Source organism: Hypoxylon fragiforme, assembly GCF_022984875.1.
Source record: "Hypoxylon fragiforme strain CBS 206.31 chromosome Unknown GGS25scaffold_6, whole genome shotgun sequence".
In the NCBI taxonomy this organism is placed as follows: domain Eukaryota; kingdom Fungi; phylum Ascomycota; class Sordariomycetes; order Xylariales; family Hypoxylaceae; genus Hypoxylon; species Hypoxylon fragiforme.
The window spans coordinates 922,143-946,059 of NW_026054761.1; the positions used below are offsets into that span (position 1 = coordinate 922,143).

The 23,917-nt window shown below is 47.2% G+C and overlaps 6 protein-coding genes across 6 annotated transcripts; 3 read left to right on the forward strand and 3 right to left on the reverse strand.

Annotated features, from left to right (window-relative positions):
- Positions 1–1,993: 1,993 nt before the first annotated feature.
- On the reverse strand, positions 1,994–4,708 carry GGS25DRAFT_494231 (transferase family-domain-containing protein). Its single transcript, XM_049261335.1, has 2 exons — positions 4,349–4,708; positions 1,994–4,292 (listed from the first exon to the last, which is right to left on the reverse strand). Exon 2 carries the CDS (start codon positions 4,143–4,145, stop codon positions 2,703–2,705), a length of 1,443 nt encoding a protein of 480 aa, XP_049115469.1. The 5' UTR covers positions 4,146–4,292; positions 4,349–4,708; the 3' UTR covers positions 1,994–2,702.
- Positions 4,709–5,627: 919 nt separating this feature from the next.
- On the forward strand, positions 5,628–7,574 carry GGS25DRAFT_317453 (uncharacterized protein). Its single transcript, XM_049257786.1, has 2 exons — positions 5,628–6,029; positions 6,269–7,574. The coding sequence occupies exons 1-2, from the start codon at positions 5,954–5,956 to the stop codon at positions 7,549–7,551; spliced, it is 1,359 nt and encodes a 452-aa protein (XP_049115470.1). The 5' UTR covers positions 5,628–5,953; the 3' UTR covers positions 7,552–7,574.
- Positions 7,575–9,083: 1,509 nt separating this feature from the next.
- Positions 9,084–12,814, reverse strand: GGS25DRAFT_532305 (uncharacterized protein; the record flags this gene model as incomplete). The annotated part of the gene is made up of 3 exons (XM_049265576.1): positions 9,084–10,527; positions 10,606–11,842; positions 11,888–12,814. The coding sequence occupies 3 exons, from the start codon at positions 12,812–12,814 to the stop codon at positions 9,134–9,136; spliced, it is 3,558 nt and encodes a 1,185-aa protein (XP_049115471.1). The 3' UTR covers positions 9,084–9,133.
- Positions 12,815–15,032: 2,218 nt separating this feature from the next.
- Positions 15,033–17,211, forward strand: GGS25DRAFT_317511 (P-loop containing nucleoside triphosphate hydrolase protein). The gene is made up of 3 exons (XM_049257787.1): positions 15,033–15,101; positions 15,181–16,511; positions 16,583–17,211. The coding sequence occupies exons 2-3, from the start codon at positions 15,309–15,311 to the stop codon at positions 16,787–16,789; spliced, it is 1,410 nt and encodes a 469-aa protein (XP_049115472.1). The 5' UTR covers positions 15,033–15,101; positions 15,181–15,308; the 3' UTR covers positions 16,790–17,211.
- A 1,002-nt stretch (positions 17,212–18,213) lies between these two features.
- Positions 18,214–20,998, reverse strand: GGS25DRAFT_522589 (uncharacterized protein; the record flags this gene model as incomplete). Its single annotated transcript, XM_049264268.1, has 6 exons — positions 18,214–18,363; positions 18,415–19,215; positions 19,276–19,392; positions 19,452–20,583; positions 20,632–20,780; positions 20,852–20,998. The coding sequence occupies 6 exons, from the start codon at positions 20,996–20,998 to the stop codon at positions 18,214–18,216; spliced, it is 2,496 nt and encodes an 831-aa protein (XP_049115473.1).
- A 425-nt stretch (positions 20,999–21,423) lies between these two features.
- Positions 21,424–23,618, forward strand: GGS25DRAFT_317574 (TRAPP trafficking subunit Trs65-domain-containing protein). Its single transcript, XM_049257788.1, has 2 exons — positions 21,424–21,815; positions 21,887–23,618. Exons 1-2 carry the CDS (start codon positions 21,635–21,637, stop codon positions 23,521–23,523), a joined length of 1,818 nt encoding a protein of 605 aa, XP_049115474.1. The 5' UTR covers positions 21,424–21,634; the 3' UTR covers positions 23,524–23,618.
- The last annotated feature ends 299 nt before the right edge of the window (positions 23,619–23,917 follow it).

Here is a 23,917-nt window from a genome sequence, read left to right on the forward strand (position 1 = left end):
GCTTCTCCTTTGATTCGGCGCCGATGTATATGACTTGTCCATCACTTGTCATCAAGCTACAGCCTGCGAGCTGCTGTAGCTTTGCCAAAGCCCCACTCGACAAGAGCTTCGTGACTGCCACGCCCTTCTCAGCTAGCTCCTTTGGCATGATCCAGGCTCCTCGGCATGTAAATCCCCGGATTTCTGGGGGAACCAAGCCCATAATGAACTCCTCGGTGGTTTGTTCGTTGTAGTCAGCGAGAGACTGAAACTGGCCAACTTTCTTGCTTGAGGCCTGGATCTATGTTAGCTACAACTTAAAAATAGTTATAGCTACTTGAAATATGCTCACCAACCCCTCTTGCACAAGGTTTTCTAAGATGAGTTTGCACGAATCCATCAGCTCTTCTTCGTCGCACGCCTTGCACTCTATCTTGACGTGGGAGGTCTCCATGTCGTACGCAATGCGGGCTTGCTATTATTGAATTAGCAAAGAACTACTCTGAGATAATGGAGGGGTTTGGGAAAAGTGAATTGACAGGGTATAAAACTTACTCTACCGTGTGCTTTTAGCTCATTGTTGAGCTGAAGGACCCCTTCTGGCTTAAGTAACCAGTTGGTTATGAGAAAGAATCCGAGTTCCTGGGGTTTCGTATCCCCAGGTGTCTGTTGCGTGTTCTTCGTCACCGCTTGTGGGGAGATTTTAGGCGGCATGTTCGAAATAATCCTAGCAATTTGACTGCTGTTAGCTTATATGTATGGTTGGATCTTAGGAGGGCATGCCAGAGACCTCAGGGCGGCGAGCTGATTTATAAGCTAGCATATGGAAAACCTCGGTTTGAGAAGAGATTTGAGCCCCAAGGTGTGCTCCAATAAAAGGGAACTTGTGGTGAAGTGTATTCTTGGATGTATGTGCACGTGTGTATCAGAGGAGATGGGGGAGGTGAAAAGGGGGGAGTGGTGGTAGACAGACGAGTGTGTAGGTACCTAGGTAGATAATAGTAATGTTGGAGGATAGCAGGGCGGGGAAACAATAGAGAATATCTTCCTCTAGATAATTTGTGGGGATGGTAGAGGTGCCTTGAAGAATGGATTTGATGGCTGGTATAGATATAGCTTACCTGTCTTGGTAGATGATGAAGAGTCGAGATACAACGTAGAATTGTCGAAGATCCACGGACGTATGTACAAGAAGTTGTGAAAGATAAGGCAATCAAGATGAGAAGTTATGAATCATATGGATAAACCATTGGACTAAGATTGAGTTGGGATGACCAATAAGTTAAAAACTGACACGGAAACAATTTAAATGGCAGTCTGTTTAAAAAAAGAAAAGAAAAAAAAAGACGACGTTGCCAGTGTTGGAGAGAAGAGGAAGAGGAAGGAACGAGTTCTAGAATCGAACAATCATGGGCCAAATCTGAACTCGCTCTTCCCGCACACAAATGCGAGGTATCTAATCTATCTAACTAGTACTATGTAGTACATCTAGGTAGTGTCAACGGTACTATGTAACTTCCAAGTTGAATATAAAGTGTGTACCTTATACTGGCGCTTGTGTAGGTCACTGGTGCCTTCCCGTTGAGGTTGATTTTTTGATATGGGCTACCTAACCTGAGGTACCTAGGGTAGGTACTTGCATTTATTCAATAATCCACATTATCAACATAGTATATACCTAGTAGTAATACAAGTTGTGGTTGATCCCTTTGCTAGATGCATACTACTATGTATGTAGGTAGGTACGCAGGTATATTTTTTGGCAGAACTCTGCAACGACGAAGTATAGCATACCTAGTACTATTTATTGTATGTACATGTAGTTTTGGCTCACGAGGGGCTGTTCCACTGCTTTGAGAATATCAACCCCTAGCATGACACTTCTGGAGCCGTTTCGTAACATTGAAGTCAAGGAAGATTTGTAGTTCTGACTGAACATGTAGTGAAGCATTGCATCACCTCTATAAACAGCTTTAATGCTGATATTATTCATCTGTACCATCAAGTAGCTTCTATGTAATTAACAGTACTAGGTACTACTGCTATGGATTATGTATGTACATGGTATATACCTAGGGTAGACAGGCAGGGGATTTCTTTTGCGTAGCGGTTGCCTATAAGAACAATGCTATTTCCATACGTGTTAATGTGATCTCATGACAAGCAGTCCGGATGTTTTGAGGGAAGGAACGGGTGTCCCATTGATATGTTGATACTAAATACCTATCTGCACTCGCCCCTGAATAGGGTAGATCTGGCCAATGCTACAGCCGTTGAACTCACTGCACTCTCCTTTCCATCTTTTGACTTCTCGATTACCCTGGATGTGATTAAACTCACAGGTCAGCCCAATTAGCTCTAATAGCCCCTACCATGGTATCTGTGAAGGGCCTCATAAACTCCCCAATGCCCATTCACAGGAGCTTGAAAGTTACCTAGGTAGATAGGTACCAAACAAATTTCTTGTGATACTACATGATACGTCGTAAGGTAGACTTGTGGAGTAAATAGGATGTGTTGCTGTGAGCTAACAACACTGTGACCTTGGAGAGGGACCCCGCGTATAAGGTACTTACTGTGAAAGTTACCTAGTAGCTAACAAGGTGATGGTTATATGCTTGGGGAGTGAGCCATCATGGGCGGGGAAAGTCATATTCTCACCAGGTTTCATTCAATACATTCGATATTTTTCGATTGATCAAGTTCCCTAACCCCTCTAGCCGTCACGAAGAACACCGAACGATAGCGAACCGTCTGATCGGCCAACTCTGTTCAAATTTCTCTAAAGCTTGCTTCTCCAAGCTGACAATCACTTCTAAGCCTTCCTCACCATCGTTGATGCCAGCTGGAGATCTGGGGAGGATGATAGGGTACCGCTTGCCCCTCAACTTCGGAAGCCTGACGGCATCGCATTTCCCAATAGCTTCGCCCCAATCAATCTCATAAGCAGCCTGGTCTGCCCAAGAAACGATGGATATACTATCATGACGGGGTCCTAGCGTGATTGGAGGATGGTCGTCAGGGGCTGCATTTAAATACTCTAAAGCATCTTGGATACTTTTCTCGTCGACTTGGCGAAGAGAAATACGTATTGTAGAGGCGATCTTGGCTAGTTTCCCGATGGAGTTAGAGCCTATGAGTTCATCGTCGCCTAAAGGACTTCCCGGCATGGCGAAGGATATAAGGTCATCCCTTGCAGACATAGCAGCTGCCATAACAAAGGCAGCACCAATATAGTCAGAGGGCAATGGTGCATTCGCCCGCAAACGGATATTCACTGGAAATCCTATTGTGCTGCTCTTTTCTTCTTGTGTTCTTGGTGTTTCTTCAGATGCTGGCCACTCGTGTTCAGCTACGAGTATTGCGCTCCATAGCAAGGCCGTAATAATATCACCTGTAGAGACCCAACCCGTGACCCCCTGCGAAGTGATATGCTCATTCACCGCGTGTTTTAAGGTCTGTAGGGTCTTCTGAGGAAAGAACAAAATGTCAGTAGTGAAACCATCAGGATATAATCGTGAGTTAGCAAGACGAGCGTGATCGTCAGGCCCTCGGATGTGAAGGAGCTTAGGAATACCGCTAGGCACCTTCCTCATGTTCATGTCATAATGTTTGAGTAAAATACTGTGATCCATCCACATAGGATCAAAAATTGTTGTTGTAGAACCGTTTGTTTGACAGTGCGAAGCCCACGTCTTAAGAATGACCCCAAATCCGGTGATATCGGTGGTGCAGTGGTGGACGGCTACGCAAAGAACTATCCCCCCCTGAACGAACGACACCCTGGCCCGAAAGACGGGCGTTGGGTTCGAAAATGGAGGCTGGGTTTCGGGAGGTGTCATTCCTGGCCCAGAGAACATGGATGGTGGAAAATGCTCCTCTCTCATGACGGTATAGTTGACTGTATCTGAACAATCTTGCTCTGAGTAGAGATCATCCACGGTTTGATATGGTTCGGCTAGTAAGATGTAGTGGTGATTCTCTTCATTGATGACAACTGCGGAGAGAAGATACGGAATATCAGCGACGAGTTTAGCTAAACCCGCTTTGAGAACATGGGATATGTTTGAGTGCGTTGTGGGGAAGCTGAGCATTTGACGGATATAGCCTCGAGGCATCAGTTTATCGAGTGGAGAGAGGACCGTCATATTGATGAGATTAGTCATCTTCCATTACTATGTGGGTACCTAGGTAACCTTAGGTAATCATGAGGCACCTGGACCGTCGCGTTAGTACGAAACATTAAAATGCAACACGCGACGCCAAACGCTGTCGTGACAACACTGTCGTATGCTAAATTAAATAAATGAAAACTGCGCCCGGTTAGAAATCCCGTTAGAAATGGCTAGACGCGTGGTATGGCAGGTACCGGTAAATTGGATGAGTGTCCCCAGTAAGCGCTAGGCTAGGTTAGACGATTCGCTGCTTAACCCACATGAGACCGATTTGTAGTGCGGAGATTATCGTGGAATAAAACTCGCGAAATTCGAAAATGCATATATGCACCTCATCCCTTTTATGCACATGCACCTCAGATCATCTATACCTATGTACCATTTATGTACTGATATTAATGGGACCTTGATGATAAAATTAAGGATCTTGTCTGTTTCGATAGATTGGATATTCATTATTAGGGATTTAGTGGAGTGGATGTCTGCTTTGTATGAGCCATGATAATCTATCATGGATGTATAAAAGAGAAGCATTGAAAGGACATTTGGAAATGTGGAAAGAATAAAAATCAAGAGAAAAAATAATATTGAATAACTAAAAAAAAATAAAAGTTGGGTTACATTGATGACATATGCATGTCTTTGTGCGCGCTGGTTGCTATGCTAGCCTTACTATTAGGTGCCTAGGTCCTTATGTATTCCAAGTTATTTTGATAATTGGGATAATTATAGCGACAATCTCGGAAACGTTGAAAGTTGAACGCGTTCGCGGGTACAGTGCCGTGTCATGGATCAAGGTATGATACAGAGGGCTAAACAGGGGACTAGCCAGGGGTCATTGGAGGCTAGCAGGGCTAGATGGACCTCAGACGGCGTGGCTTTGGCGGGGGATCACGAAGACATAAGCCACAATGTACCACACTTTGGCTAGGAAAATACCTCCAGCAGGCTCTAGGGCTAGCAGATTGTAGCAGTACAATTGTACCTAGTAATGTTACGGTACCTAGTATAAACTCGTACTGTAGGGCCTAGTTCATGGGCCTAGCTCAGTAAACAGCGAAACACAGCGACCACAAACATTGCCAGGTGAACATCCATTAATAAGGAAGATTGGGGAAGGCCCGTGATTTCTTATCCCAATGCTCATTAGCACAAACGTCCGTAAACATGGCCACCAGTCAATCCTCAATATGATTTTGTTCCATGAATAGCTAACCTAGTACATATCAAATTGGACATACGAAAAAAGAATAAGGATAATAATTTGTACAAGAAAATAATACACCTCATACTCCCCACCTGCGGTACTTACAATATTGTCTTGAATCTTGAGAGTCTTGAGTCAAAGTCTCGAGTATTGAGTTCTCGAAGTCTGGACTCTTATTAACTGAGTTATTTCACCCATTTACTGGCGCTGGCTTTTTTTCTACCTTCTACCTTCTACCTTACCTTACCTACCTACTTACCTACTTGCCAACTTGCCAACTTACCAACCTACCGATCTGACTCGACTAAGCGAATCCTGATATCTGACCTTTTGCCTCGACTGCGCCTTGGACGACATAGCACAGCTCTGCTATTGTATGACCGCCCAACTCTATATTATACAACGACCACAAGCCGAGTAAATCGCCAAAGATTGGCGAGGATTGTCCAGGCGAAACTAATTAACCATCAAAACCATATCACTGGCCAAGATTCCCATATTCGCTACCACCGCCACTACTACCACTGCTGCTACTTTCTTATTGCTAGGACGAATTCGTCCTAACACGACTTGGAGCAATAGGCCATGAGAAATGCCCAGTCGGTTGCAAAAACCTCGATCTCGTCCATACGAGCCCGAAGCCGCTATTCAACAAGATATTGAAAACGGTAAGGAAATATCCGTGGCTTACTCTCTATTACACATTAGCAGAGACCTCCGGTTCATTCTGCATTTTTTTTGCCTTTTTCTTCGTTTTCAATGCTTTTCTAAGGACCATCATGAAGTATACTTAGCTATATTTTGGTCCTTGTTGGTGCCCTGTTCAGGTTCATGAGACAAAGCAAAACCCCCCATATTGTTCTTGTACGAAATGTTGTCGAATTCAAATTAACTTGTTCTTTAATAGAATCTTCGTACTCGTTTGCTCAAGTGTTAGATGCGAGCCCTAAAACAAAGCGCCCTTCTACTTCATACAGCGTAAAAAACACCATGAATACCTACAACTCCTCTCCCAACCCAAAATACCATCCTTACGCCAGTCCTGGTTTTTCTTCACCAAACGGCAACAGCAAAATTCCTTCCACCATACGGACCGTCCCCAGCTTCGAAGAGCCTTCAGATGCCTCCTCGTTAGACTCGCCCTCTGCACGAAATAGCGGGTTTTCTAGTTCGGTCAACAGCAATATTAGCAACGGCACCTCACATCATTCACAGCAACCGCAAGCATATAGCAGCTCAACCGTCAGATTAAAACCACAATCATCTGGCTTAGACTCGCCAAGATCTCAAAGCGAAGCCTCATACATGTCTACAAGCGATGCGACGCCGCGGCGGGACGAGAACGTCGAGGATTCGACCCCATCTCTACAAGTTCCAGAGTTTACCATGTTCGAAGATCAGCAAGCAAGAACTGAACCTTCACCACAGTGGGATGGTGCCGTTGGCAAGGCTGGTCTGGGGAAGACTGGCCGTGTGATTAACAAATTGGTGTCGGACAACGAGACGCTGAAGCGCGATATTCAAATTGAGAGATTAAGGGCTGATGAGGCAAAGCAAGCCGCCAAATTAATCGAGGACAAGATGGAGCGCATGATAACAGACTACGATGCTCGGTTACACGACTCCAGCGTCAATAAGACGCTACTTAGTCGCAAGGAGCGCCAGGTGGAGTTTTTACAGTCCTTGGTCGACCAAGAGAAAAAACGTACCGCTGAAGCTCAAGAGCGCGAAAAGGGATGGATGGAAGAACTAGAGAAAAGCCGTCGTGACGCCCAAGTTCAGGTCGAGGAGGCTAAAGCCCACGCGATGCTAATGGAAGGCCGATATAACGCTATCTCATCGCATTGGAAGGATCAAGGCGAAGAAGTGAAGCGCGTCATGGCCGGTCTCGATGTTAAAATCAAGGCTTTAGTTGAGGAACGCCGGGTGGACGATGAAAAGATCAATGTTCTCCGCGATCTGTGTGACCAGCAAGATGGAAATATCCGAGACCTCCAAAAGCAGAAAGATGACATTGTCCAACAGTTTGAGGCCTATAAGCGCGAGCAAGAGCAAGCACTACGAGATATAAAGAAAATGGCCCGTGAAAGGGAAGAGGAACAGGAGAGGACACTGGAGGAGTCGAAACGAGTTCTTGGACAGCTAAGATGGGCACTCAACGTGAAGAAAAACGTGAAAGGTGCTGAGTGATAGGTATCCAATTTTTGGGCGTTTTCATTTCACGACTGACGGACTCTACCTACTCTCTTCAATGATCATATAAGTTCGTTGCATTTCATTGCCATTACCGGAAGTGGCGGGTTTTGACTTTATAATACCCTTTTCTTTCTCAATCCCGACTTCATCCTTCGCAGCTCTATATCCTCCCCCTCCGAAGAAGTCGTCATTATTCGACTTTACAATAAACCTTCTACCATTCATGAGATGGTACTGCGATTCTTTCTTCCCGACTCCACACTCCACACTCCAACTTTAACGCATGATGCATAGAGTGACTACGGGCCGGTCAGGAAACAACGCCGGAAAAAATATTATGGTCTGGATACGTTACGATACTTGAATGGCGCTGCAGGACGAACAAGATATTACGACTTCGCGGTTTTGAAACTAGAGCTAAGCTCTGTGGACCGCGTTATTTTCGATTTATTGCAGGGCAAGAACCTTTATTGTTAAGGGGACAAGGAGAAAACCCTCGGTTAACATGATAAAGCATGTATGAATATTTACATTCAAAACCCTCACTCTCTGGTTCGTGTTTTCGTTCTCCCTACGTTGCATATACCCGGATTACTCGTTGATAGAAAGAAAGAAAGAAAGAAAATATGTTTCTTGATTCAATTGTACATACATAAATGTTAAAATGTCCCATTTCAAGTTTGATCTCGAGTCTCTGAGATTCTCTTGTTTATTGTCTGTTTGTTGTTAAATTATTACCTACCTAGGCTGCTTAGGGGCCTAGATATTGTCATATTCCCCTGAACATTGCCTGCGATAACCCATGGTAGTTTAGCAGGCAAGTGCCTACTCAAAAATGTATTTAATAGGCGAGAATATTATGCTGCTATCTCATATATAAAACATAGGTACAATTTACCAGTATTGAATCTCTCAACATGGAAGTTGGAGATACCTAGTTAGCATGCAATAGGGGCAATTTTTACGCACGCATCAGTACCGTGACAAGTTCACCAAAACTTTTTCAATGTAATTATATAGGTAGTAATCTGCCTGACTGGAGAATAGAAGGACTAGTATCCTCGTTCATCACAGCCTGTCAGTTTTTCTGCACTTCTCATCTCTCCCCCCCCCCCTTCCTTTTTTTTTCCGATTTTCTGTTTTCGAAGAACACAAAGAGATATCCATGGATACACGACGAATCGAAACATCACTGCGAACTCAGACCTACTAACAAGTAGATCTACTCACAATGTCTTGTTTCCATCACATTTCCGTCCCTTTTCATTAATAGTACTCGTGCTCTTGCCTTCAACGTAAAGCATGCCTCATTCAACAGCAAATTACCTCGTTCAAGGCGCATCATGCGTAAAAAACCTCGTCGTAGTGCTAGTCCCTTTCATTAGGAGAAGGACTCATTCGTTCGTCTTTTTTTTCATCACATCACATCACATCATCTCCTACCGTTTTCCCCTTTCCACCACAAGTTCAACATAAACTTGCGTAACACTGGGTAGGCGGGCGACTAGGTATACCTACCTCCTTGAGGCATTTGGCATTTGGCCAACACCACCACCAACAAGAACAAAACAGCTACTTAACGCCAATTCATAAACCTCCCCCCCGATCCGTGTCCCGTGATCGGATTATTGCTGTAAAGCCCCCCTCCTCTCCCCTGCACCAGACGCGGCATCGCCTGCGCGAACGGCAGTCGGTTGCGACGGTACTCCGGGACCGTGATCGCAACGATCTCCGGCTCGTCTTCCCCCTGGAAGGCGATGTGGGCGTTCGGGCTGCTGGGGGGGTTGGGGGTGGTGGTGGTGGTGGTGTGTTGGTCGGAGGAGTCGAGGCGCGTGGCGAGGCTCGCGTACGCGTTGTCCATGTAGATCGCGCGCGCGTTGGCGCTTGCGTTGCCCCGGTGGGTGCGCGGGTTTACGCTCGCGAGGGCGGTGCGTTGGGGGCTGGTGGTGGTGGTGGTGGTGGTGGGTGCGGCTCGGCGCGGGGACTCGGGTGGTGCGCGGGCTTGGGTTTCTTGGGCTCGCGTGGCCTGGTTGTTGTTGTTATGATCATGCGCCTCTTGCGACATCGCCATGCTTGCCGCCGCGGCGCGCAGCTCGGCGAGGGTTCGCGCGTTGATGGAGCGATCGACGGGTTGCGGTGGCCGGCGCGCGGCCATGCTGGGCTCGGCGGAGGACTGGCGCATCATCATTGCGGTGGCTGAGGGCGGCTGCGGGTGGTGGGTTCGGGGCGCTGAGGGGCGGCGCTGCTGCGATGCGGGGAGGAATGGGTTCCAGTCATCGCTGGCACTTTGAGTCGGTACGCTTGGTCGGGTGGTTGTGGTGGTGTTGCGAGAACCAAGCTGGATGCGGATTTGGTTCTGACTCTGGGCACGGTTCTGGATGCCTCTGGCGACCGCGTTAGGGGGGCGAATGGTAACGACATTATGCGGCCCGAGTTGACGCGGCAGCTGGGTAACCGCTGTATGAGCACGGTTCTGGATACCTCTTGCTCCTGTTGTCACGTCAGGCGGGGTTGTGCCGATGACAGCCTGAGGTCTGGGTGGTCTGGGTAGCTGGGTGCCGGCACTGGCCTGGGCTTCGGCCTGTGCTGGAGCTCGGGTGCGTGGGACGTTTAGGGGGGAAATTCGGCTGCCTGTGGGGGCAGTGGTAGGGCTATCAGCTGCAGCTGTTGCTGCAGGTCCGTTGATCTCATCAATAATAACAACACTATCCTCCTCATCACTGTCATCTGTCATGTCATCTTCGCTGTCAAGAGGGGTAGCGTCATACAGCGTGGCATCAAGCCCCTCATACGAGGTGTCGTCGGGAGATTCGGTTTGGGCCTCAATTGGAATCTCAGAATGGGGTTCAGCGCCTGGTTGGGCTAGAGCTGCGGCCTGACTATTACTCTCCGTGGTGTCATTAAGATAACCATCCCAATCGAAGACAAGAGATTCGAACTGCTCCGGAGTCTCAACTTGGACCTGAGGTTCTGTGGTTGGACGCCCCTAGCGGCCTAGCACTGGACCTGGTTTGTGAACTTTAGATATGTCTGTCGTTGTAATCTCACTCCCGTTGGACTCAAGCTGGGACTGGATTGGAGGGTGGTTAGTTGTTACGGTGTTACTGTAGCTAGACTCAGGTTGAGCCTGGGTTTCGGACGATATTTCTGGTAAGATCGAAAACAGAGTCCGGTGACTATTCATAGTGATGCTCGAAGTAATATCCTCACTCACGAATGGAGATAATTCCTGAGTCTCTCCGGAAGGCGTGTTCTCTTGAACTTCGGGTTGGGGCTTTAGCTGATTGCTACTCAGCACAGGTCCAAGTATAAGTTGGCTTCGTGTTCGGGGCCGGGTCAGAGCCGGGGATGGGATCATGGCACGGGGTTTGGCCATTGTCTTTGCCAAAGCTGGTGTCCGAATGCGAGCTGAAGCTCGAGAAGCTTGAGGGTTAGAGGCTGAAGAGCCCTTGAGTTGAGCTACACGCCGAGGTACAGGCCGAGCCCTACCACTCTCTTTCTGTGTCGTGCCCGAGGAAATGGGAGCAGGTTCTTCGGTCAGATGTACCTTATTTGGTGGCGTCACTTCATCACCATTCGCTTGGCCTCTTTTGCTTGGTACTCGCGGTGATTTGACTGTAGAAGCCGGGCCGTCATCGACAGTCATACTATCAAATTTGTCATAGAGTGACCTATTGTCGCCCATATACCGACTTTTCGGAAGTTTCTTTAAAGGCATGTTCAGGTCATATAGACCATCTTTGCACCGCACCTTGATCAGATCATTTCCAAGTTCCATTTGGTGCAGACCTGGTCCGATGAATCGAGGAAACATTTGGCCATCGCGGAAGACAGCCATAGACTGTGTGAAAGCCATTCGGAACATGATAGGGTACGGCAATTTCATACCTCGATACTCGTCACCAATGTCTTTCTTGCCAGACTTTTTTCCGGGGGCCAGTACTACCGTGTATAGTCCACCTAAACCCTTGGGGCAATGCCCATCAGCCTCCGACACATGATGTGTGTCGAAGTTCATCCTGTAACCGCTAGGGCTTATCACATAATGGCTCTTTGGCAGAGCAATTTGAAATAGCATTTTGCCTTCCATGCTCTTCAGGTCTTTGACTCCCTCCTTCTTGGAGTAGGGCACGATACCAAGAGCGCCCTTTCGGGGTTGCAAAGATAGTTGTGGACCAAAAGATATTGTGCCTGTGGGAGTCGATGACATATGATCCATAGATTTCGTTGGGGGTTCAACTTCACTGTTTTCCTCCGATAGCTCGCCTGTCGCGGCAGAACTTGTCTGGGGAGTGTTGGTTAAGGACAGCTGTGGTAACTAACCACTAACATTCCCTCGTCTAGGAAGTTTGTCGGTTGGGAGCAGGTTTTTGGGATCATTATCACATATGATATACTCCTGCGGATTAGGCATCGATTCTGGTTTTTTTTCAGGCCATACAATCGTATAATCGCCGCTTTCGGCAAGTATCTTGTTGTTGGTTGGGCTAATCACAACCCATCCAGCGGACAGTCTGACCGAATGCACTCGGAACATTTTCTTACGCCTTTCACCGATCGAAACCTTGAATGAGATCGCAACTGAATCAGTTGCAAGAGGCAAGACACCCGCAACAGTCAGGTCGCGGTCTCTCTCGGCATGTAAAAAATCAACTTGTGCCATTGCGGGTAGTCCGACATTGTTTGTCTGTAAGCGCTCGTCCATGACGGCGAGCTCCATGCCGTCGAAGTCGATTTCTAGAGGCCAGGTTTGGATATGAGTAGCCTGGTACTGGAAGTCTTTCGAATAAGTCTTAGCTTTAACGGAAGCAAGGTATTTGGACCCGTGAGCAATCGACTCTTCCTTGATGGCATAAGAAAGTCGTGATGGTTCGTTTAAGTGCTTGTAGATGAATTCTATAACGTCCTCGCGAGACAGCTTCAACTTCTTATAAGCGTTCTCGAAAGTGTCAAAACGAGTTGCCACAACTTTGAGAATCAGAGCCTGTACCGAGTATTCGAGGAGCGCCCAGTTTGTAGAGCGGGGTGGGGGCATCGAAATAGAGGGGGCACTTGAAGGCGGCATGGATATGAAGAGGTTAGCAGTGGCGGGGAGCTCTCGAGCAGGGCGATTGATTAGACTCTCATCGAGCGTAGTATGGCTAAGAATGTGCTCGTCAAGAACTTCTTCGTCACTTGAATCATGCAGCTGCTTCGGGTCGCCATCATCAGTAGGGCCTGCAGCTGTCGCCCCAGAGGGGCCAGCATTAGTATTCATGGTATCAATAGAGCTTGACAATAGCTGAGAACGTATTTGTTTAGCTAGAAGGTTGTAGTGTAAGATGAGTGCAAGTTATGGAGCGATGGGAAAGCTGAGGTATTTTGGGTGTATGTAATCAAGAACAAGAAAGGAAGAAGGTGGAAAATTGGCACCTCTAGGGCTATTTATATTTACAACTACCTAGGTATCTAATTTATACGGGGCTATTATTGTTGCCTGTGGCAATATGGAAGGGTGTGTTATGTGATAATCGACCTGGCAATGAGCCTAGGTGATGTAAGCCCTTGCTTGTATGAAGTCGAAAGTGCCAGGACAGTTGATGTTGAAGGCACCAATGATATGAGGTTAAAAGTCGAAAGTCCAAGAACGATAAGGGGACTTGGAGCATTGTCATATCAGTCCCTATACTCTCTTTGTATACTTCAAAAGGTAGAGGCCTGGGAGTCCATAAGTTGGGCGGCTAAGTCATTTTTATATTCATGGGCTCGTGAAGATATAGATGCAGAGTTAAAGCATTAAAGGGAATCCTGGGTTAGTATGCGTTTAAACCACGTCGAAGAAGAAGCGAGAGACTGATTCTCCTTGGTAGGGACGTTCACGTAAGGTATAGAAAAGCCCAGCTACATTGTTGAGCTAAGACACATATAATCGAAAGATATTCCAATGAAGCCTTTGTGGCTATTCTGACGCCAACTTCTTTGATGTAGTAGGTCCCTTAAACTAAGGAGAAGATTTGAAGGGCAGAGTAGATACTAATGCTTAAGTGTCAGCGCCAAGTTCTAAAGCTTTTGCTAGAATATAGATGTTATAATATATGCCTATTGTTTCCACTGTAACCGCAATTCAGATCTCAGTTATCATGAAAGAGGCTTGTGCCCTGGGAGAATCGACTAGTACAATCATGTGCTTAATCACATCAGTATGCCATCCCTTCTTTTTCTTTCTAGGTATTGTTCTGGTAATTGCAGTTTTACGGTCAACACGAAAAAGGGGCCCACGGAAAAAAGGGGGGAAGTTAAAAAAAAAGGAGTTGTGTATAGAAATATGCATTGAATATGCAATTTATGCACACATGCAAGTACAAAATGAAGCGGACCAATCAAAGATTTCCGGTTCATAATTTTCAGATTTACCATCATTCAGAGTGGCTGATTTGCGTTAAAGCCACGAATAAACCCCTCCCCTCTACATGAGTACACTGCATACCCTAATTTTTATACCCCACCAACTTTGAACTTCTTGAGGCAGGCGCATTTCATTTTGTTGTCGCAAAAGAAATCGATCCCACTTTCCATTAACTATCCATTACCAACTCATTAACCCATTAACCTGCCTATTACCTTGTCCCGACCAATCTTTTGTTTTTTATTTCTTTTTCTCCTTTTCAACTTCTTTTCCACTCCCTTGACGAGGTTGACTTATTCGGCTTCCTACTTAATAGGACCCTCTAAAAGACCGAAACCTTGCAAGGAGAAGCCGACATCATCATTTTTACTAGCCATGGCTTCCAAGCTTACTCGGTACGCTCACCGTGTGACTCGAGTCAAATCTGCCACTCCTTTGGTTGTGCCCTAACTGACCACTCTATTTTAGTATCGCCATCGTGAACGATGACAAGGTGAGTAAATCAACATTCCACCTTCACCGTATCCACCCAATAAATTAACATATATCTTGTAGTGCAAACCTAAGGTAATCCATCTTCGACGTCTCCTGACAACCTCGTAGTGATGCTTACCTACTATTCTTTTTTTAGAAATGCAGACAGGAATGCAAGAGATCTTGCCCGGTAAGAATAACCTTCCCTGTTTCCCTTCTTTGTATCACATTGTTTTTCTTCCTAAGAAATACCCTTTTATGATTTTAAACTTTATATCACTTGTAAAACTAGTGGCTTACCTTGTGATGTTGTAGGTCGTGCGTAGTGGAAAGCTTTGCATCGAGGTTAGCGCGGAGTCGAAGATAGCTTTCATTTCCGAGAGTCTCTGCATTGGTTGTGGTATTTGCCCTAAGAAATGTCCATTCGACGCCATTACCATCATCAATCTACCCACCAATCTCGAGACTCAAGTCACCCATCGGTATTCTGCCAACAGCTTCAAGCTCCACCGATTGCCCACTCCGAGGCCTGGTCAGGTCTTAGGTCTCGTCGGAACCAACGGTATCGGAAAGAGCACGGCCCTGAAGATTCTTAGCGGCAAGCTCAAGCCCAACTTGGGTAGATATGATAACCCTCCTGACTGGGAGGATGTCATCAAGTACTTCAGGGGTTCCGAGTTGCAGAGTTAGTTTACCTCTCATCCTCTATTCCTTGTGTGAAATTGGCAGTCAGTGGCACGGAATCTAGCTAACCTATAAAAAAGACTACTTCACTAAGATTCTTGAGGATGACTTGAAGGCTGTCGTAAAGCCCCAGTATGTCGACCAGCTCCCGCGAGCCGTCAAGACGCCCAACAAATCTGTCAAGTTCCTGCTCGAGCACCGGTCTGCCATGGAAAACTTGGATGATGTTCTGGATGTTCTAGAGCTTCGCCATATTCTGGACCGTGATGTGAACCATCTTTCCGGTGGAGAGTTGCAGCGATTCGCTATTGGAACCGTTTGCGTCCAAAAAGCAGATGTGTACATGTTTGACGAACCGTCTTCTTACCTAGATGTGAAGCAACGTCTGTCTGCCGCGCGAATGATTCGCTCTCTTCTTGGTCCGGACAACTACGTCATTGTCGTCGAGCACGATTTGTCAGTTCTTGACTATCTCTCCGATTATATCTGCGTTCTCTACGGTAAACCTGCTGTCTACGGTGTCGTGACTCTTCCCCACTCTGTCCGTGAAGGCATCAATATCTTCCTCGACGGCCACATTCCTACCGAGAACTTGCGATTCCGAGACGAATCCCTTACTTTCCGTATCTCGGAAGGTACCGATGATTTCCAGGCTGACAAGGCTCGAGCATTCACTTACCCTAACATGGAAAAGACCCTCGGCAACTTCAAGCTTCGCATTGACTCGGGTGATTTCACCGATTCGGAGATTATCGTCATGATGGGTGAGAATGGTACCGGAAAGACCACCTTCTGTAGGCTTATGGCCGGTGCGCTTAAGCCTGATAGCGTTAAGAAAGTGCCCGACATGAGAATCAGCATGAAGCCCCAGACTATCACCCCCAAGTTCGAGGGCACGGTCCGTCAGCTGTTCTTCAAGCGAATTAAGCAGGCTTTCCTGTCCCCGCAGTTCCAAACAGACGTTGTTAAGCCGCTCAAGCTAGACGATTTCATTGACCAGGAAGTCAAGAACCTGTCAGGTGGTGAATTGCAGCGTGTGGCTATTGTCATGGCCCTCGGCCTGCCAGCTGATATCTACTTGATCGACGAGCCCTCTGCCTACCTGGACTCAGAACAACGTATTATTGCAGCACGTGTCATCAAGCGTTTCATTATGCATGCCAAGAAAACAGCTTTCATTGTAGAGCACGATTTCATTATGGCTACCTACTTGGCAGATCGTGTTATCGTCTTCGATGGCAAGCCTGGTCTCGACGCCCATGCCAATAGTCCCGAGTCCTTGCTTACCGGGTGCAACTCATTCCTGAAGAATCTTGATGTTACATTCCGACGAGACCCAACGAACTATAGGCCTCGTATCAACAAGCTCAACAGTCAGTTGGACCAGGAACAAAAACTGGGCGGAAACTATGTAAGTTGAATTACCTTGACATGGATTTGAGTTCTGATTGCTAACCGATATGTAGTTCTTCTTGGAGGAAGATAGTTCTACTTCTTGAAACGGTTAACCCACACGGCAATGGTCATCATGATGGCCATAAACATCATCGAAATACCCCACCAGCATCTGATACCGGCGTTCTAGGCGTACAAAAACGGAATTACACGCGCCGAGGGAACGGGGTTGCGCACGAATCATCTGAGGTAAATGCGGAGGGTGGGGAGGATAATGACGATCCGGGTGGCTAGCCACAGCGACGGCAGTCTATCCCCTGTTCGCCTGGTCCTGCAGATATGTACACACTGGGGACATATTTTACGTGTTTCTTGACAGAGTCTGAATATCGCAACATATGCTGTTGCAAAAGAATCTCGAGGCTTTGGGTTCTGCGGATCAAAGGGCAGATGGGTCAAGCGGGTGACTGCCGTCACCTTTGCGTCTACTTGATGCTATACAATGTGCTTGTCGTTGGTAAATTAGGGGATAATCGTAACTAGGCACCTGGCGTAGATATATAGCGGGTGATATCTAGAGAGTAGTAGCGGCTCGTAGACGGAGATACGAGAACGAAAATTCATCCATGATCTACTCTTCAGAACCTACCTTTTCTCCCCTTACCTATGTAAATTGGTGAATAAGTCGATATGAAAATACCATGTTTACTTTCCTGTCCGCTTTGGAATATGAGTCAACACTATTCAGATTTAGGTGCCTATCCCTAATACTGCGCAGGCCTAGATGTCCCAAATTACTACCACTGGGTAGGTCGGTATGTGGGTAGCATACACGTCACAATGAGGAGTCTGATGACGATATGGGAGACACCTAGCCTACACGTAGGTAATCGAAGTTATAGGGAAGCATCAATACTATTAATTAAGGGGACCTATACTAAAACTACGTCGCGACCGAGATTCTTTTCCTTTTTATTAGTGTGAAAAGAAAGGAAAAAGGAAGATACACACCGAAATTTTCGTATGCGGCCGCCCCCCAAAAAACCAAGCATCGGTTTTTTTCTTTTTGTATATGTACCTATTCTTCGATCCTCTCTTTTGCGCTGGACGGGGGATCAATCAATCGTCCACCTTCTTCTTCCCTTTCACCTTTTTTTGGTTCCGTCAATGAAAGCAGAAGAGAGAAGGAAAAAAAGAATCCCAACAATACCTGTGGAATGGAATGGTGATACCTCTGGTTGTAGATATAGAAAGAAAATAGATAGAGAGGAGAAAAGGTTGCCGTAGTCGGTCTGGTTTTTTAAAAAAAACATACAGGGACGCGATGAATGTTTCCCGGTATCTTCGGCGGCGGCGAAGCGTTGCTTACGAAGGCGAGATTAAGAAGGGATGGCGGTAGGGAAAAGACCGAACTGTAATCCACGTGTACCCAGTCATCAAAGCCCAAAAGACGTACTCGGAAGTTGACGCACGTACTTTTCAAATGATGCCCGGGTCTCATGCTCAAGACGAAGTTTGAGCGAGCCCTCGATAAGGCTTTAGCGCAAGCTTGAGATTTGATAATCCCAACTTTGCCCGGAGTACGACTAGTTTTCGATCTTGGGCCAGTGAGAATAAATCAAAAAATAGTATGGCCTTACGAGTCGATCAAACGGCGAAGGTTGCCAACGAGGGAGCGGAAAGGGGGGGGTAGGCATTACACGAATTAGGTCCGTTCGTTAGTCTTCCTCGATCTCACCCTCTTCACTTCCCGAATGAACACCAAGATCTTCCTTCGGAGGGGGTTGAACTACTGGCGGTGTCCTAGTCTTCTGACGAATCTCACGATGGGGGGAACGCTCACGCGGTGTTCTCTCTCTTCTAAGTCTCTGTTTGGTGGTTAGTAGGAATATCCAATAAAGGGGCTTTGCGAATCTTACCTTGGAATCTCTGGAGTCGCGACGATCAACCTCATCGTCATCAGCTCTTCGGCGTCGAGAAGAAGTCGGGCGTTCATCACCGTAAGGTAGCTCTTCTACGGGCCCTCTCTCAACACGATGCCGGTATAATCGTTCACGCTCTTCCTCGCGATCCCTTCTTTCCCTCTCATAATGACTCGGTGGCTCTTCGCGCCTAGATCGAGGTGGATAGTCCCGCTCACGATCCCGCTCACGATCACGATCCCGAACCCGCTCTCGTTCGCGGTCACGATCACGGTCGCGGTCGCGGTCGCGTTCGCGGACATCGCGCTCTCGGTAGGTATCCGATGGTCGACGATCAGACAACAGAGTTTCAGCCATACTAGACTTACGATAGTTTTTCTCGCGTTCGGCAATGGCCTTGCGACGGTCTGCTTCGTACGCATCGGGCTCGGGGCTACGACTGTGGCGAGACGGTCGCGCGCGGTCACTGCGGTGAGATCGATCTCCCCTATCTCTATCACGATACGTACCACGATCAGGAGATCGTTCACGGCGCTTGTGACGATCCCTATCTTCCTCCTCGCGATCCCGTACACGGCGAAGAACTTTTTCGAACGCGCCACGACGAGCATCCTCAGATTTGACAGCCTGGAATTCTGCCGCACGAGCAAGACGAGGACGTATTTTCTCCCAGGTATCATCCGCGGCAACAGGAGGTTCTATGTGCTTGATATAGGAGCGGAGTTCTTCAGTAGCCCTCCTCTGCTGACGTTCGGTGTGCTTGTCTTCATCAGATCGCTTAGACTTTTTCTCCTGGAGCTGTTTGAATTTGTTAGTGTCTCGTATAACTGCGAGTAGATTGTATTTCTTTAGACGTACGCGTTCAAAAATGAGGTTTAATATGTCTCCATCAATGTTAGCAGTGCGAGGATCATTCTTGACTACAGTTGAGAACTCCTCAAAAGTGGTCTTGGGGGTGAACTCAAAACGGTTGTCCTAGAATCGAAGTCAGTAAGCTGGTTCATGCACCGTTCCATAACTATTGGTAAACTTACGTCCATAACGTCGAGAACATCGTTTCTGGTGGTGCGTAGAGCACGTTCCTCTTCCTCAACAATATCCCAGAAGAGGTCGAGGGGGCTTGAGCCAGCCTGACCACAGATAGATCTGAAGCGTTCATCGTTCTCGAGTAAAGGATACACTTGACTCCACTTGGTTCCCGCCTTAATCGTTCCAGCTCTACGGAACTCTCGGAGTAGCTCTACGAAAGCATCTCGTCGCTTCCTCTCGATGCGCAGCTTCTTGTTTCTTTGATTCTGTCGAGTTTCGTTGAAGCTCCGTTCTAAGGACTTGATATGATTTTGAAATGCGGTGAGAATGTCAAAGTTGTTGAGAGCCTTGTATTTATCATCGTTCTGAAATGGACCTGTGGCTTTGAGAATATTCTGGGCTTCAGACCAACGCGTGTAGGGTTCGAGGCTTAGCTTGGGAAGAAGATCAATGAGACCATCCATGGCGCTCTTTCGTAGGCTGGCTTGGCCTTCGACGTAGGCTTTCTTCAGCTCAACAATGTAATCCTCAAATAATTGGCGGCGTTCGTCTTCGTCATTGGTCGAGCGAAAGATCGTCTCGCCTTCAATGATCGGGCGAGCGGTCTTCCATCGCGTGTAGTGCTTAATTTCGGGGTGGCTCTTGAGCATAATAGCGAAGTCAGCTCGTAGTTTTGCCATTCTGTCCTTTGCGCGCTCCTTATCTTGAATGATCATGTCTTGGCAATACTTCTCGAAGGCAGCCTTCCTATCCTTAGGGTCCTTGATTGCCCGGTACTGCGGGTCCTTGATGGTCGCTCGAATGGTCTGTTCCCAATTCCAGTCAGGCTGGACGCCACTACGTCGTAGCAGTTTCATAAAAGCAGCTTCGGCTTCTTCGGGGGTCGCATACTCGGGCTCGTTGCTGGCTGGGACAAATGACTGCACACGCAAGTCACTACCGTGAGTTAATTGGCGAGACTCGGGAAAAGTCTCTCGATGGTCACGATGATCGCGGTGGTCACGGAAATCGCGGTGGTCACGGTGATCACGGTGGTCGCGATGGTCGCGGTGGTCGCGATGATGGTCGTGATGATCGCGATGTTGATCGTAACCCGAGTTTGAAAACGAACCGGTTGGAGCGAAGGGTGTAGGCGGTCTGTCAAAGTTAGAACCAAGTATGGGTGGTAGTTGATACTTTACTTACATAGGGGTCGAAGGGGTAGCCTCATGGCCTAACGATTTTCTGTAAACTTCGGGCATCTCCCAAGAACTTTGCTTAGTCTCAGTATTGTACCAATACTTGCGACCACCCTCAGCGGTATATTCTTTCCATGGCTGATTTGCCAGGGCGCGCTACAAAAATCCAGTCAGTCCTCGAGCATGATAGCAACGGTATAGATGTAGGGGCAGGTAGGATGACAAACCTCAGCAGGCGACATCAAATCTTCTGGTTTCGTCCATTGGGTTGCCTTGGTAATTTTGTTATAGTAATAAACGCGTCCATCCTCACTCTTGTATTCTTGCCAGGGATTTGGATTTGGCTGGCCATAATGGCCATTCATACCATTCATCATGAACGATGGTCAGAAGCTTCCAAGGCTTCGGAGTTCTTGGACGCCTTTATAAATATGTTAGGAAGGATAGCACTAGATTAAGAAAGGGAATTAGAAATGCAGATAAATTGGTATCGTCGTTGCTCAAAATAGAGCAGTGACCTTTGGGTGTTCAATAGACAAGAAAAGACGTACGGCTGAATTTGAATTTTGCTCAGTTTCTTTTCAACGTTCATTAGAATTATTAGAAGGCTAACAACGGTAGGAGGATTACATAATAACCTTGTAACCTTGTAACCTTGAACATGGCTACCAGGTATTATGGAGCAGTTACAGATTGCGCACGGGCCATGCTTTACCACCTACCTCAGATAAGCCTGATAAGGTTTTACCTACCCTGTCCAAGTACCTAGTAGTAACCTAGTACCTACCTACATCGAAGCTTCAACCGCTGCAGCTGAACAGACATGCATATGGCATCCGACATCTTCAACTTTTCAAATACCGTTGATATCAACAACTTGCTACAACGTCCAACGAATTGGGTTCAAAATGTACTAACCCACATTTCAATTCCCTCAAAACAGCCGTTTGGATCTGTGATGAGGGTTACAAACTAAATATATATTTATATTCATAATATCCTCCAAGAAAATGCCTAATCCTTCCCCAATCGACTCTCCCAGACGAGTGTTCGACTTGCTTGACGATTCAACATTTACCTACTTCATACCTCTGTCTCGTGACTTCAGCGTTGAGGGGGAGTTTAATAATGGCGCAGATGCATCTAGAGAGCCGTTCGAGTCGGTAGAGTGTCGAGAGTCTCTTTTCTTTGGTATGTCTATTTATTTCTTTTCATCTCTTCCAAGAGGTCTACTTCTCACCATACTCATTGTTAGACATCAGATGAATCTGCCGATATTTACCTCGTGCTTAAATGCCCCTACACCGACGAAGACAATTTACGATCCTTTTTACCTAGTCTAGTGATATCCATCGAAGCGCAGGTCATTAACGGCGGAGTCGTGCCGGGTCGCGATGTTCAGCCAGCTTCGGAAATCATATACTCGGGAACATTAGCCCACTCAATCGATGCTACCATACTTGTTCGCTCATCGAAGGAACCTGACGCTGATGGCGAGGACGGTTACCCACAGTATGCCATCGCTGTGTGGAAGCAGTCGGTATTTCTCGGTCGACCTAGGATGCGACTACAAAGTCCTTCTGTAGTTTTCACGGCAACGGCGAACTTGAGGTCGGCAGATCCATCTCTATCTCTTGGGCTTCGACATGGATATCTCCCAGCATGTGTACCATCAGGTATAAATCTCCTCGAGCCATTCGAAGCGGATCCTTTCATGAATGGAATTAAGCCTCATTTGTCAGCGCAACGAGTTTCTCGCGTGGCTCCAGCGACGCAGCAAGCGCAGGATATTCTACGACCTATCAAGTCTTTGTCGAATCTGCCTTTGCGCATCTACCCCGTGGCACATTCGCGTATGCGATTTACCCATCTTAACACTGCGCCTTCTACAGCAACTGTTCTTGCGATGCTTGAGATAGACTTCACCCCATTCTTTGAGTGTGAGGTAATCATAAGCAAGATATCGATCGTGGTCGCAGACGGTATAGTCGAAGACCTTACGAGCCAGTCTGGGATGCAGTTTCCGGTTTCTTGCGTGGCCCACGATCACGTCACGTTTTTATACCGAATTACACCGGTCGATGCGGACATGGCAACTAAGAATCCAGTGCGTGATCTCGGCGTATCCATATCCGCGACAGCCCTGGCACATCCGAACACTTGCGAGCCAAGCCTTAGTATGGCCTGGACTGCTACAGTTGACTTCACGGTCCCAGTAAACCCAGGCTATGGCTCTGCTATGCAACCCATCCAACGCAAGCATCGCCCAAGTCAGCTTTCGATTGGAGGCGAAAGTACTACTTCTCTAATAGCACCATCTGTTGCTCGGCCAGACTCGTTGCCAACTCTTGAGGCTGCCACACGCACGGAGGCTACCGTACCTGATATAGGCATTACTATGACATTCACCGGCCCGCCCCCAAGTCAGAAGATATACCCAGGAGACGAATTTGTCTGGAATATATTCGTTGTGAATCGATCATTGTCACCCACAGCAGCAGCAAGAAAACTAGCAATAGTAGCTATTCCGAGGCGGCGGCGCAATGAATCACGAGTTACCCAGCCACCATCTATCTCTCGAATATCCGAGGCTTTGCATGGCCAACACCCCCAGCTGAAGGGAGCAAGAGACCGGAACATAGCAGATGCTGTTTTCGATGACAATGTGGTTCATGCCATGCAGTACAGCAGCGTCATTGATAACACAGAGCTAGTATGTCTTAGCGCAGATGTACGAGTCGGGCCACTTGCCTCCGGCGCATGTCATGTCGCTGAACTCCGATTTTTGGCCTTGAGAGGGGGCATCGTAGGGTTGGAGGCAGTGCGAGTTATCGACCTTGCTAATAATGAGCACGTAGATATTAGAGAACTCCCTACCGTGCTTGTTGAAGACAGGTAGGGTTAAGAAATACTCCATATATCTTCGTATTGACTTGGATCTTAGAGCATTAGTCTATGAATAATTCAAAAATAAGAGTTGTATTTACGATGAAGCTTAGCAACTGCGATTGGTGAAAGCTTGTAGGCGATTCAGCTTGCTGATGACTTGAACTGAAGTTCCGTACAGCTTGTATACTGGATCCAATGCCTTCACCCCCTTGCAAGGCGCTCTCACGATACAGACCAACCAACCCTTATCCGCCCCCAGTCTCCTCATTGTGTGACAGAACGGCGGGTCGGTAGAGATAAGTTAAACAGGATCTCCCACGGGCGGCTTCACTTCCACTGCAGCCGAAGTTGCTTGGGAGTCTGTGTGCTGCATATAGAGGTAATTACATGTACGTGCACGGAAC

Bases quoted from the DNA above. Each gene is read 5' to 3' on its own strand.
- GGS25DRAFT_494231 (XM_049261335.1), bottom strand. From the start codon at position 4,145: ATGACTAATCTCATCAATATGACGGTCCTCTCTCCACTCGATAAACTG.
- GGS25DRAFT_317453 (XM_049257786.1), top strand. From the start codon at position 5,954: ATGCCCAGTCGGTTGCAAAAACCTCGATCTCGTCCATACGAGCCCGAA. The intron at 6,030-6,268 runs GTAAGGAAATAT...GTTCTTTAATAG, and splicing joins TCAACAAGATATTGAAAACG to AATCTTCGTACTCGTTTGCT.
- GGS25DRAFT_317511 (XM_049257787.1), top strand. From the start codon at position 15,309: ATGGAAAACTTGGATGATGTTCTGGATGTTCTAGAGCTTCGCCATATT. The intron at 16,512-16,582 runs GTAAGTTGAATT...TCTTGGAGGAAG, and splicing joins AAAAACTGGGCGGAAACTAT to ATAGTTCTACTTCTTGAAAC.
- GGS25DRAFT_317574 (XM_049257788.1), top strand. From the start codon at position 21,635: ATGCCTAATCCTTCCCCAATCGACTCTCCCAGACGAGTGTTCGACTTG. The intron at 21,816-21,886 runs GTATGTCTATTT...GTTAGACATCAG, and splicing joins TCGAGAGTCTCTTTTCTTTG to ATGAATCTGCCGATATTTAC.